At 44.1% G+C, this 13,614-nt stretch overlaps 1 protein-coding gene across 2 annotated transcripts in view; it reads left to right on the top strand.

Annotated features, from left to right (window-relative positions):
• LOC144769720 (poly(3-hydroxybutyrate) depolymerase-like) overlaps positions 1–13,614 on the top strand; it is a 267,294-nt gene that overhangs the window by 36,320 nt on the left and 217,360 nt on the right. For both annotated transcript variants that reach the window (XM_078653908.1, XM_078653903.1), the window contains exons 4-6: positions 2,073–2,167; positions 3,802–3,912; positions 9,130–9,162. In XM_078653908.1, the coding sequence (XP_078510034.1) occupies positions 2,073–2,167; positions 3,802–3,912; positions 9,130–9,162 (239 nt within the window). The remainder of the gene's footprint in view (positions 1–2,072; positions 2,168–3,801; positions 3,913–9,129; positions 9,163–13,614) is intronic.

Here is a 13,614-nt window from a genome sequence, read left to right as displayed (position 1 = left end):
AAAGCCAACATTACCCCACTCTGTGAATCCAGTTAAGGCCTATATCTCTTCTCCCTTTGATCTTAAAAATAGGGCGACCTATCTTGCTAGTTGGCTTTCAAACCACTTAGAAGACAATCTTCTACTGGATGTGGCTCCAAGTGGGTTTCGACCTCAGATGGGAACTGAATCTGCTCTGGTCTCCGTCTTGAATGAATTAAGGTGTAGTCTGGACAGGTTTCATGCACTTCGACCATTTTGCAGCATTTGGCTTGGTCAAACATGCGTTCATGATTGACTGTTTGGCAGAGGTAGGCCTTTCAGGTTGGTTCTCTTCGTTTTTGTCAAGTTGAAGTTGAAGTTGAAGTTATTCATGTCTCACCTTTGATTCTTCTCATTCATTCCTTCGTATGGCATATCTTGGCACATGCTGATGGCACTCAATAAAGTGATACATTGTTCCAGTGTCCCTTCTCTCAGGCCTGTGTCATCAAGTATACTCTGGGGTGTGTTTTGTGATCTGACATGGAGGTCAGGGCAATTGTTTCTGCTCCAAAAAAGCCACACTAGCAGGAAAGTCTCAATCTTCTAAGGTGTGGAATCAACTACCAAGTGCCTCCAAGCAATTGTTTTTTTAAAAAAAACATTTTTATTGAGTTTTCCATTATCGATATACACTTGCAAAACGTCCCAATCTCCATGTTATTATGAGGAGTTCCATTAAATGTATATTCAGCGAGTGTCTGAGCACCCTAAATATGGCCAACAAGATCAACCCCTAGTTCCATGTTTCAGGAGTCGGTGTCTTTATTCTCTCCATGGGTCCCATATCTTGTTAAATTTCTGAGGCCCCCCGGGGCCTTTAGAAACTGTCTCCTTCGGCTGCATGCACCAGTCATATTAATCGCCAACTTCAGTACCCCAGTATAGCTTCGTGCCCCTCAGTCGGACAACTTATAACCTTGCCCCCAACCTGGCAACCTTGCACCAGAAGAATATATTTAGGTTTGATATCCCCAAATCCCCAACGATGCCAGTGCAGGCGTGAAGCTTACCTTTGTCCCCATCATTTGATTCACTTGCACCTAGAAGGGTTGGATTTGGAGGTAGTCTGTTAGTGTATGGATCAGCGTGCCCCTCCTACCACACCCCCTCAAACATTTTTCATCACAAATTTTCCACATTTTAAACAGCCTAGTCCTGGTGTAGTACACTCGGTGTGATAAGGTTAGTTGCACCAGCCGGAACCCTGTCCTGATCGCCACCCCGGCGGGTATCTGCACGCCTCTCTGCAGGTTGCGTCTTCCTCAACCTCACGCCTTGCTCGCTTATTCCTTTTAACACTAGCGGGTGGGGGGTGCTGGAAGGTGAACAGTGAGATATATTTGTGAGATGGCCTGGTTTTTAAGCGAGTGGAGATTGTACCTCTTGTAGGTGAACATATATATTTCGTGAGAGCATGCCTCACCAGCAGATATCAAATCCATTGACAGACTGCTAATTCATACTGATTTTGGTGTGAGCCCCTCCAAGCAATTGTTGTGATTTGTGGAGACTTTCTCAACAAATTAAAAAGGTTATCTTTTTGTCTAAATATAAAGACAATTGTGAGCATTCTGTTAAAATCAGTTACGAACAGTCTGTTAGACAACGCTATTATTTTCTCCATTTTTTCCTCTCTCTAATGTAGTGCTAAGATGCCTCTGTGGTGCATGTTTGTGCTTAATAAGTATTTATTCCTTCATTCAAGGTAGTGAGTTTGGGTAAATGTAATTGCAATTAATATACAAGGCCTTTGCATGCCAGTGCACTTCTGTTAATTGATGGAAGAATTACCTCGATGTGTAAGGTCCCTCTTAATATGATTGCAGCGTATAGTGCCAGCCAGTCGCTGTAGAATTAGACTCTAAAATGTAACAAGCGTCAAAAGTGGCCTCATGTAATGCAACTGGTGCTGTGTAAAGCGCTCTGATACTCGATTCGGGTCAAGTTCAGGCTATATAAAACTCTGCAAAAAAAAACAACAAAATTCTTGAAACAGCAACCAAATATGAATGCAGACTCCTTTAACATTTTTGTCTCATATGTCATAGGTGTGGTAAAGAAAGTGGAAGAATATTATCGATCCTACGTGACTGCACCTGGAGCTATTGCAACTGTTTATAATGTCCCAGCTGAGCATGGATTTGTAAGTATTAGAAATCAACTAGGTAGGCTTTTTGACATGATAATTCTGACCCCAAAGGTGTGGTCCTTGAAGCTTTCTCCACAAATTGTATTGTATTGTATTTATATAGCGCTTACTTCCCCTGACCAGGCTTCGAAACACTTTTTCGGCGATTAGCACGCTACTCTGGAACCCATAAAGCATTAGTGATGAATTAGTATATGGAGTGCACCACACCGAATTCTGTGCGTTCAGTTTCTCCTTGTTTTATCATCATGTTGTGAATAATAACTCCAGATTTGTACAGCGAGATTTATGACCCCTGAGGGCATCCAGGCGCAGAGGGCCATGGGGGAGCTTAAGTGAGTTATTGCCCAGAGTCGCATGATGCTGAGCTGAGCAGGGATCGATCGAACTGTGGATGTGTCAGGGTGCCTTTTACAGGTGATAGGATTAACCAGGGGCATCCAGGGCCGGACTGGCCATAGTGGGCACCGGGCAATCCCCGGTGCGCGGCACGGGTGTGGGCCGGTTTTGGGCCCCTGGGGGCCGGTTTTGTTACAGGGCCGGTTTTCGGCCTTGCACCAAAATCGGCCGAAAAACAGCCCCGGCAAAGAGCTCAGCGGCACCTCCAACCCCCCCACCCCCCCACCCCCCCACCCCCTCCCTGAGTGGGGAGGAGGGCCGGCTGTGGTTCCCAGTCCGGCCCTGGGGGCATCATTAACACCCCTCTTTAGCAGCTTGAGCAGAGGCGGTGGATGAGGGCGTGGTGACTGTCACTGGGCGGTTCTGTGAAGCATGAAACATTGAAGCTCTTTATCACTCCTTAGACTGTGATAGGAGAACCTGGTCTCCAAGAAGCAAATAAATATGACCTCTTGGAGAGGGAGGGAGGGACTGACACAAGGATGAAGGAAGAAAGGGTGGCGGAATGCAGAGATGGAGAGAAAGACAAAGAGAGGATTGATGCACAAATAGATGGGTAGAGAAGGGATGGATGAGAGAAGGATGGATGATGGATTGGTAGAGAGAAGGATGAATGATTAAGAACAAAGATGGAGTGATGTATGGAGAGATGGATGGGTTGATGGTTGGATGAAAAAAGTACAGAAAGGTTGGGAAAAGAGAACGAACGAAAGATGGAAAAAGAAAGTAAGATGGAGAGAAGGACAAAAACTGAAAGGAGGATGGAGAGAAGGGAGGAAATTGCACGCAGAGCCATCTCACGAACGGCTGCTGGGTGCGCTTTCCCTCACTTCCTCGCTCAGAACTTATTGGGACATGTTGGGGGTATATATTTTTTTCTGGTTACACCCTTCAGAATAATTTTAACTGCTGTTGACCTGCTAAACAGTTTCTAAGCTCCTAGAGCCTGCGTAGATTTCTTTTGTGGCACAACTCTATCTCACACACAATTCCCAGAAACTAAAAGGTGGTGCGGGTAGTCTCATTCCAAGTCATGTAGTGTATCCTGACCTTCTGATATGTCATTGGCTCTACACACATGGAGTTGTCTACACATGGAACTGCCCACACTTGGAGTTGTGCACCTCAGAAGACAGCTGAAGTTCATGAGACACACTGCTTCATTCACCGTTATTACACATGATATCCTCTTGAATGAATCTCTGATGATTGTCGCTCTTGCTTTGTAGCCCACTGACCGCTATGGAGGTGTGTGCGGCTCTACAAACTCAGACTACATCAACAACTGTAATTACAATGCTGCTTACGAGCTCCTGAACCACATCTACGGCGGGCTACAGGTAAGAAGCAATCTTGGACATTGCTTACAATTCGATGCTCATTAGATGTCGGCATCCGGGAGCAGTTGTACATTTTCAAATACATCCCGTTGTGATGAAAGCAATTCATTCATTAAAATGACAATAGTGTTTTGTGGTTGTGACTAATATGGCGTGTGGAACTTAGTTAAATCATCGAACGTTTCTTTTTTTCGAGTTTACCTGCATGAAATGCCATGAATTTCTTGGGGTTAGAATAATCTTGAGTAATCCGAGTGTCTAAAATGTCAACTTCCAAATCCCTACTTTCCTGAACAAGTTTTGAACTCCACAGAAATTAGCTTATCGTTTCATCAGACAGCCGTCCAAATATTTAAATTCTAGGGCTTACAGTGGGAAATATTTTGACAGTATTCACTTCCCAGCAGGGATCACCGGCCAATTCAGAAGATTTCTCCTAGCATCAGAGACAGAAACACAGGTCTTTTTCGTTGCTCAGAAACGTTTGAGTATAAAGTCTCTGCTTAATTCTCATGTAATTCAGGCAGTAGCTGAGGCCACAAATAGTAGGAGGTATGATTGGAACTTAAAATTTCACTAGGAAGTTGCAACATTTATGGGACTAGTTAAATAAATATAAACCAGGAGAGGAAGAAGTTTAGATTTGCTGGCAAATGAGATGGAATGGAGAATCACAATTGAGATCATTTATCATATCTTTTCTCCTGAGCTCATCCAATATTTATTTAACATCTTTTTGATACTAGTGGGTAATGTAGGGTTTCTGTGAATGTTTTGCCTTATTACTACTACTGCTAATAATAATAACTACATTTAAAACTTCGAAGGACCAAAGACAACAGTTGAAACACTTCAAAAAATCAATAAATGCAACTCTGCGCAGGCTGAGAAGACTCCCAGAGAACGCCACTGTACGAGCCTCCTTGAATGAGCAAAGGGCAAGATTAAAAAGCCTGAAATGTAACATCAACAGGGAGTGTGAGAATGCGTTTTGGGCTAAACTCCTACACGATACAAACAGTAATAATAGCGCCCGCTTCAGGAAGACGGTGAACAGGAATATTCACCCACACAATAAAGGTATTGGGGGCCCGATGTAGGTAGCCCTTTACCGATCGGAATCGTCCGAAAATACCGATTTTCGGCCGTTTCCGATCGGTAAAGGGCTATCGAGATGTAGGGGCACATTTTCGGTAATTTTACCGAATCGTTATCATTTCCGAATCGGTAAAGTTACCCAATCGGTAATATTTACCGATTCGGTAATGATGACGATTCGGTAGAACTACCGAAAATGCAATGTAGGTAGCCAATGTTCCATCAGCACATGGCCTACAGAATCGGTATTTTACCATGGAATACAAATCCATGGTAAAAAACCGATTCCTGTGTACATGCACATCTGTGCATGTACACATGTGCCATGTGACAGACAGACGTGCCCTTAGGGCATGTCTGTGTGCCACATTGCACACATGCCCGTTTTGGGGGTGCTAGAGGGTGTCAAAGTGACACCCCCTGCACCCTTGTGAATTCTTTAATTACCGATTCGGTAAATACCGAATCGGTAATGCCTAATCATTCCTATGGGCTTCAAAGCCCATAGGAATGAATGGGCATTACCGATTCGGTATTTACCGAATCGGTAATTAAAGAATTGTTAAGGATTCGGTAACGAATCCAGATGTTGGGACCTACATCCCATTTACCGATTTTTGAATACCGATTCGGTAGGATTCGGTATTTCAAAATCGGTAAATGGGATTTACCTACATCGGGCCCTGGGTCATATATTTCGGAAGTAAACTGGGTACATTTCCTTACCACCCACTTCAACAACCATACAGATAGCGCTGGAATTCTCACGGCCAATAGTAGGACATCTGGAGGACAAGCCGGAGCAAGCAAAGTGGAGACGAGAGATCAGGAGATGCCACCCAAAGGAAATAGAGCATTAAGCACAGATAACCGCTCTCTGCCCCTCTTAATTAAAAAGCAGATAGCCAAATAGAGGAAGGAAGGTGCTCCGGGTCCGAACGGAATTCCAGCTGCCCTGTTTAAAGCGAAGAGCGAAGAATGGGCTGACACCCTGTAATTTGTGTTTCTGGAAGTCAGGCGGCTAAACAGAATGCCGGAATCATGGAAGGGCTCAACAATAGTGCCAATCCACAAAAAAGGTGATAAAGCTGTGCCCAACAATTATCGCTTTGTCGCTCTAATAGACAATGAAGCAAAATATTTTTCGGGCACCATACTAGAGGAGCTGACAAACTGGGCAGCGCGAATTCGATAATACCGCTGAATCAGACCGGATTCCGCAAATTGGCCAGCACATCGACAAATATTTTCACAATCTCAGTAATAATTGATGCAAACAAAGCTTCAAAACTACCTCTGCATTTATGCTTCAACGACTTCAGCACTGCCTTTGACAACGCTGAGAGGGGTAGATTGTGGGGGACACTGCGCAATGGGGAATACCGCAGCATATGTTAAACATGCTGAAACTTCTCCATACTGATACCTGGGTGCAGGTGAAACTAGGCGACGGTACCCACATCTTAGCGAAAGTTCCTACAACCAATGGATTGAAACAGGGCTGTGTGCTTGCACCGACCCTGTTCAATCTGTACATGGCTGATCTACCAAAGGCGCTCGGCGCCTGCAATTCCCATTCACCAAGGATAGGAGGGAAAACATTATCGAATCTCATGTACGCAGACAATGTTGTTCTGCTCAGTCACGCTTACGTTGGTATCCAGCATTTACTGACAGAAATCATGAACTACGTCACAGAAAACAACTTAAAAATTAATCTGAGCAAGAAAAGGACAATGTCAATAAACTGCAAAAAGAACTTTCATAAAAGTTTGTTCCTTGGTGGCACAAAGCTTGACCGAGTGCAGGAGTATGGGTGCCTTGGAGTCACATTTGACAAGGACGGGTCATTTTGGCGCCAGAAAGATGACGCCAGAAGGAAAGGTCTGCTGATTGCACTAACACTGAAAAACCTCGCAAATAATCTGATGGGGCATACCCTGACTCCATTTCTGAAGGTAGCCCGGGCTAAACTACTCCCCTCAATTACCTTCGGCAGTGAGGCAATGCGGGGAAGAGATGCAAAGGAGCTGGAAAAGACACAGCTGAAGGCTTAGAGAATCATGTTCAGCCTTCCGTCCTACACATCACCGGCCCAAATAAGGCTGGAATTTGGCCTTCTACGACAAGATCTAGCTGGGAACGGAGCTTATATCATCTGCTTTGATAGGATCAGAAGTGCCACCACAGATACGTTAAATTATCTGCTGTGGCAGGACATACAACACAGGGAGTACTCCGAAGCCAGACACTATCTACAGACAGCCCTAAAATCTACTGAACTTACAGAACTCGGGGACGCACAAATTAGCTATCGCAACTTTAAAAAACTGGTCTGGAAAACCTTAAAACAAATCTCCTTGGTGGAAGATAAAGCAAGCTTCTCACACAGATCTCACGCCTGGATGAAGCTTATTTCCTATAAAACACTGGCTTCGCAACCATATTTTAACCAGAGTTATCCGAAATCCATAAAAATGAACTTTTTAAGGTATAGGATTGGAATCCTTCCATGCGCTCAGCATCTTCCGACATGGCAAATGCCACTAGCACAAGAGCCGTGCAGGTTGTGCAAAACCAAACAAGGCAACATATTACATCTAATCTGCTTATGCAAGGACCTGCATCAAGCACGGAAACAGCTTCTCAAAGAACCCTTCAGACAGAAAGGCATCCGCACCAGGAGGCAAACGGTGCTAGCATGCTTAAATCCAGAAAACACACAACTAAATTGCAGATTGGTCAAATTTTTTATGTTGGCTGAACAGAAAATGCTCAAGATTACAAAAATCTGAACCAGGCCTGGGCAGTACACTGATAACAGGGACAATGTCCCCAACCAGTACATAATTAGAACAAACTGCCATAAGTAAAGGGATAACCCTCTAAACAAGTGGAGAAAGCCTGACCAACATAACCACGATGACCTTCAAAAAACCCACGGAATATGCGTCTGTAAAGCACAGTATTCAGACACACAATGGCACATAGTATGCCTATAATTAACTCTGTTTTTATTTTTGCAAATCTCATCCAATATTCGGTTTTAAATTGGGTTTTAATCTGAACATTCCCGTGTATAAACTAAAAAGAATAATATATGTAATTTTGTATTTTATGCATTACTATTGCAATGGTTTTAAGTAACTATGCAGGAAATAAAGAAACTTGAAACTTACATTTATGTAGCACCTAACAGATCTTTAGGCGCCATGTAAATAACACAATGATTTTTCTAAACTCATCTTTTAAACATTTTATTTGATGGTAAAATGTTTAAAAAGTGATTTGTAAGTTTAACAGTCAGTAATATAGGCATAGGTCTACAGATATTGGCTCTGATATGGTGGTATCTGCAGACATCAAATGCACGGTGGACAGCTTGAGTGAGTGAACCTCTGTAGTCTGCGGTATTTGCTGCAGTTGTAAACGTGACCAGCGTCTTCGCAACATCCCCATCTTCACAGCAGCCACTAAAAGGTACTCTTTATAATGTACCCAGGTGCACAAGCACTTCTTTCACCACTCACTTCAGCCACCTGTGCACGCCCCAGCGTAGCCTGACCTTGGGCTCCTCACCACAGCCTGAGCCCCTCTACTGTTCTGCATCTGGGGCAAGGTTTTGTCTTTCAGAATGGCTTGTCGTGGGGCAGGCAGTCTCTTCATGCTAGGATCCTAGCCTAGGAGATAGGTGTTTTGGGATGGGCTATTGCAGAGGAAAGCAGGGTGAAAATGGTCAGAACAGACCCTAATTTCCTAGATGGTTTAGGATTATGAATTGCAATGCCCAATATGTTGATGTTAGGGGATGGGAATGGGTGTAGGGTGGAGGGTACTGTGTTTGAGTGATTAGTACTGTAGTGAACTGTCAATGGACCCTGTGATGACTGCTATACCTCTTTTTCCGTTTGTCTTTTCCATGCTGCCTGTATTATGGTTTATGCTTGAACATATAAATATTTTTTTTTAATGCTCGATCTTTCAAGATAGAACACATTGCTATTGGGCTTATTCTATGAATGCACGTTCTCATTGTCTCCAGCCTGAGACCTGTCTGTACATTGGAGTGCGCTAGTTAGATACATTTTTAATTGCATGTTTTTCTTTCCGTGTTTTCAGAAACCTTCCACTTCACATGCAACAAATGGAAAGGTAAGTTCTTGCTTGTACTTTATTGGGCGATTCTTGACAAATCATTGTTGCATCAGTCCTTGCCTGAAAATCAGAGTTGTAACTGGAGAAAGTCCAATTGGGTCCAGCAAAAAAGGGGAAAAGTCATGAGCACAGAGCCAATGACGTTCAGCCTGAGCATTATTTTTTTTAACAGTACTTTAATGATTTTTAGTTTAACATCTATTACCATTTAACCAGCAGTTACCTCCATTAAACATCTCCGCCCATCAGCGCATACATAAGCTTCATCTAGTAATAATGTCCCACTCACCTGGCCAAAGACCTGAAGCTCGTCCTAGCCCCGCTTTGGTGCAGGATCATTAACAGCTCACTGAGCTCTGGAATCATACCTGACTGCCTCAAAGTAGGCCAAGTCAAGCCACTGCTGAAAAAACCAGGCTAGACACTGAGGATCTGAATAACTTCAGACCTGTATCGAACCTACCTCTTTTGTCCAAGATCTTGGAAAGACCTGTTCTCCCTCAGTTGACCCAACACTTGAATAACATCAATCTCCTAGATCCCCATCAATCGCGCTTTAGAAAAGGCTGCAGTACCATATCCGCAATCCTCAATGTCATAGACGATCTACTCAAGTCACTTGACTCGGATCAATGCTGCCTTCTCATCCTCCTAGATTTATCTGCCGCATTCGATACAGTTGACCACAAATTGCTCATCAAGGTTCTACAAGAAAGGACCGGTCTTCAGGAGACGGTCCTCCACTGGTTCTCTTCCTTTCTCCACAACCGCTCACAAAGAATAAAAATTAAAAACTTTGAGTCCGACCTCCACCCCGTCATCAGGGGTGTTCCACAAGGGTCAGTGCTCTCCCCTCAGCTTTTCAACATTTACATTGAACCCCTCACCACTCTACTCAGGAAATCCAACATCCCCTTTCACTTATATGCAGACAACACGTAGCTCTATCTGGAAACCCCTTCAATTGACGACATCCAGAGACTTAACACCACGCTCAAGGAGGTTCAACACTGGCTCACAAGTAATCACCTGAAACACAACCAAGAGAAAACGAAAATACTCCTCATCTCCAACAAAGACGAAAACCCCCAAATCGAAGAATGCCCTAAATGGTAACCTCACCTTGGTGGATTCGTTAACATCTCTAGGTATCACCCTCGACCCGAAACTGGACATGAAGAAACACATCACAAGATCTGCTAAAAGTGCCTTTCTTAACCTGAAACTACTATACAAAATAAAGCTCTTCCTCCCACCCAAGGACCTCCAACAAGCCACCCAAGCACTGGTGCTCTCCAGCATAGACTATGGGATTGCTGCCCTGACAGGGACAGCAAAATCTCAACTCGCCCCCCTGAAGACAACCTTCAATGCAGCTGCCAGAATGGTTACGGGAACTAAGAAATTTGAACACATCTCTCCCACTCTCAGATAACTTAAATGGCTTCCTGTTGAGTACAAGCCAGCTTTAGAACAGCCTGCAAAGCTCTGCACACAGGCAAACCGGAATACCTGGCCACCAAACTCAAAAGGGCCGGCCAGTCCAGAAACCTCAGGAGCTCAAACTCTCTACTACTCATCCTGCTAAAAACTCGCAAGCAGAAAACAGCAGCCAAATCATTTGCTGGAAACGCACCAAAAATCTGGAACTCCATCCCCCCCACATCAGAACAACCCCTTTGTTTCCAAAATTCAAGACACTACTCAAAGCCCTCTTCCTCGACCGCTCTCGAACAAACAGATAGAACTAAGGAAGTTCCTTAGCCGACCCTCCACCTTACCTTAATTTGGGACCAATGACACTGATTCGGATCAAGAAAACGTTCTAAATACGAACTAATTGATCAATGAATACGCTCGGATGATCGTCTTGCACCCTCCTCCCCTTTGCCCCTTCGCTTATGTACCTGTTCCCTACCCGGCGCGATCCCTCATACTCTACCAATTACCTGTAACGTCTATTTGCACATTATTGTATATGCTGTAAAGCGCTCTGATACCCCTGGGTCCAGCCAGCGCTATATAAAACGACAAAAATAAAAATAAAATAATGTATCTCTATTCTCTCAGGTAAATCTGGATATGTTACAACATGGTTTTATGATGTTAGTATCAGTCTACTGGAGGAGGAGGTCACCAAAGAAATGGCAATCCAGTGTTCTTATGACCATCACGACCACTTATCATCATTAAAGCCCCCTTAACTCTTGTGCCTCCAATTCATCTACCCATTTGCCCCGTATCCTCTCATTATTTTATTGGCATCCTATGTCTTTATAAATCTACTTCTCCATTATTATGCATTTGTCCATATGTGCTACCCATTCGTGAACACAATGCGTTTCTGCACTCCACCATCTCTGGGGGATATCCCTTTTGGCTACTGCGAAAACCAGATTTATTAGATTTTTAATCTTGTTGGGTTTGTGTCACCCTATATGACTAACAACACCAAGGGTGCTCCATCTCAAGTGCAATGTTGGTGTCCCTTTCTCCAGTAGTTCTGAATTTAGATGCATTCCAATATATATGTAAGAATTTGTCCTCCTCCTTCTAGTACTTCTGCTGATTCGAAACTGGTTCTGATCATCCAGGTACTGATCCTGCTGGTTTTCTCAGTCCTGGCCTTCTAGTTCTTCTCAGTTCTCATCATCATAGCCTACACTCTCACTCCTGTCCTAGTTCTCTTCTTTGTCCTTTTGGTAATGCTCAGCCGCGGCCGGTAGTGAGAGTACCGGTCGGGCGGTGACGGGGGGAGGGGGAGGGGCAGGGTGGGGGGTAGTAATGTATGGATTACGGACTTTAACAGGTAAGTAATCATAAAAATAAATAAAACGAATTTCGTTGCGCGCACTGCATCGCATTTGGGGCCAGATGTAGGTAGCCAAATACCGGTCGTTACCGACCGGTATTTGGCTTTTAACATGTAGGTGGCTCGGAATTTACAGAATCGTTATATTTACCGATTCGGTAAATTTACCACTTTGGTATTTTTCCAAATCGGTAAATATACAGATTCTGTTAATCCATATGTAGGTGGCACAATTTGCAGTGCCACAGGCCCTTAGGATTTCTAATTTTACCACCCAATCCTATTGGGTGGTAAAATACCGAATTCCAGTGTGCATGCACATCTGTGCATGTACACCTATGCCATGTGACACACAGACATGCCCTTAGGGCATGTATGTGTGCCACATGGCACACAAGCCTGCAATTGGGGTGTTACAGGGTGTCAAAGTGACACCCTGTTCCCCCTGCCTGGATTCGGTATTTACCGATTCAGTAAATACCGATTCGGTATTTCACATTGATTCCTATGGGCTTCAAGGCCCATAGGAATCAATGGGAAATACCGATTCGGTATTTACTGAATCGCTAAATACCGAATCCAGGCAGGGGGAACGGGGTGTCACTTTGACACCCTGTAACACCCCAATTGCAGGCTTGTGTGCCATGTGGGTATTCATCTCTCAACTAATGCTATTGAGTGTTTGGGTGTATCTTTCTGCCTCCACTCGAGTGCTTGCATTGAACTGCACGAGGGAATACTCTGCAACTATATCCTTTTCTGTTCCCTCCTGGTCATTATCTCCTTTGTTTCTCGCTCCAATAGGCTAATGCTTCATGCATGAGCACATTAAACCTATAGCTATTGGCTTTACCAGTGCTTGTTTAATGATGTTTTACTGCCTAGTTGCAGGATTGAAGTCATAGTGGGTGACAGGTGGAATGTGTGGGTTGAACCCCTATGAAGGGCCGCACTCCATTTCTCAGGATTAACAATTTATATGTGCGTTTTGTGTTGAATTATTTGTAAGTGTTTTTTAACTATCCTGTCGTTATCAAAGTGAGACGTTCTCTCCCTGTTCCTTCGCCTATGCTTCTGTCAGACTCATAGTTAATTGTCCTGAAAATAGTAAGGGGCGTGAAGACATCACTCCTAGTGAAAAGTGATCTACTCTTCGAAATCAGAGTACAAGAAGTTTGCCAAAACACACCCTCGCCCTAGACCCAGAGATAAAGATTGGGCTACCACTGAGCAGACTCTTCCTCTGAATGCATGTTATGAGTCTGGATGGAGGAAAATAGAACCTTCAAGCCTTCATCAGCCATGCTGTGCGACCACCTAATTTGTGACCACTGTTTGATCTCCTAAAGAGTGGCATTTCACCACCAGCACTGCTCATACCCTCCGTGGAAAGGTTTGCCTGATCGTATAAGGGCTGTGCAAACATAAGGCCTGATTTAGAGTATGGCCCATGGGTTCATGTGTCACAACGTGAGAGATAGCCTGTCCGCCTTACTACAAGTAAATTGCATCCTGTTGTACTTGTAATAGGTACTTGTAAGACTCTAAATCAGACCCAGGACATCTAATCCTGGCGAGGCAAAGCAAGGCCAGGCCATGCTGGTCATGTTGGACTTGTCGGCGGCTTTCGACACCGT

The sequence above is a fragment of the Lissotriton helveticus genome, chromosome 1_1 (assembly GCF_964261635.1).
Source record: "Lissotriton helveticus chromosome 1_1, aLisHel1.1, whole genome shotgun sequence".
In the NCBI taxonomy this organism is placed as follows: Eukaryota; Metazoa; Chordata; class Amphibia; order Caudata; family Salamandridae; genus Lissotriton; species Lissotriton helveticus.
Note: the sequence above shows the minus strand (reverse complement) of the source record. Positions and strands in the feature narration are given on the sequence as shown.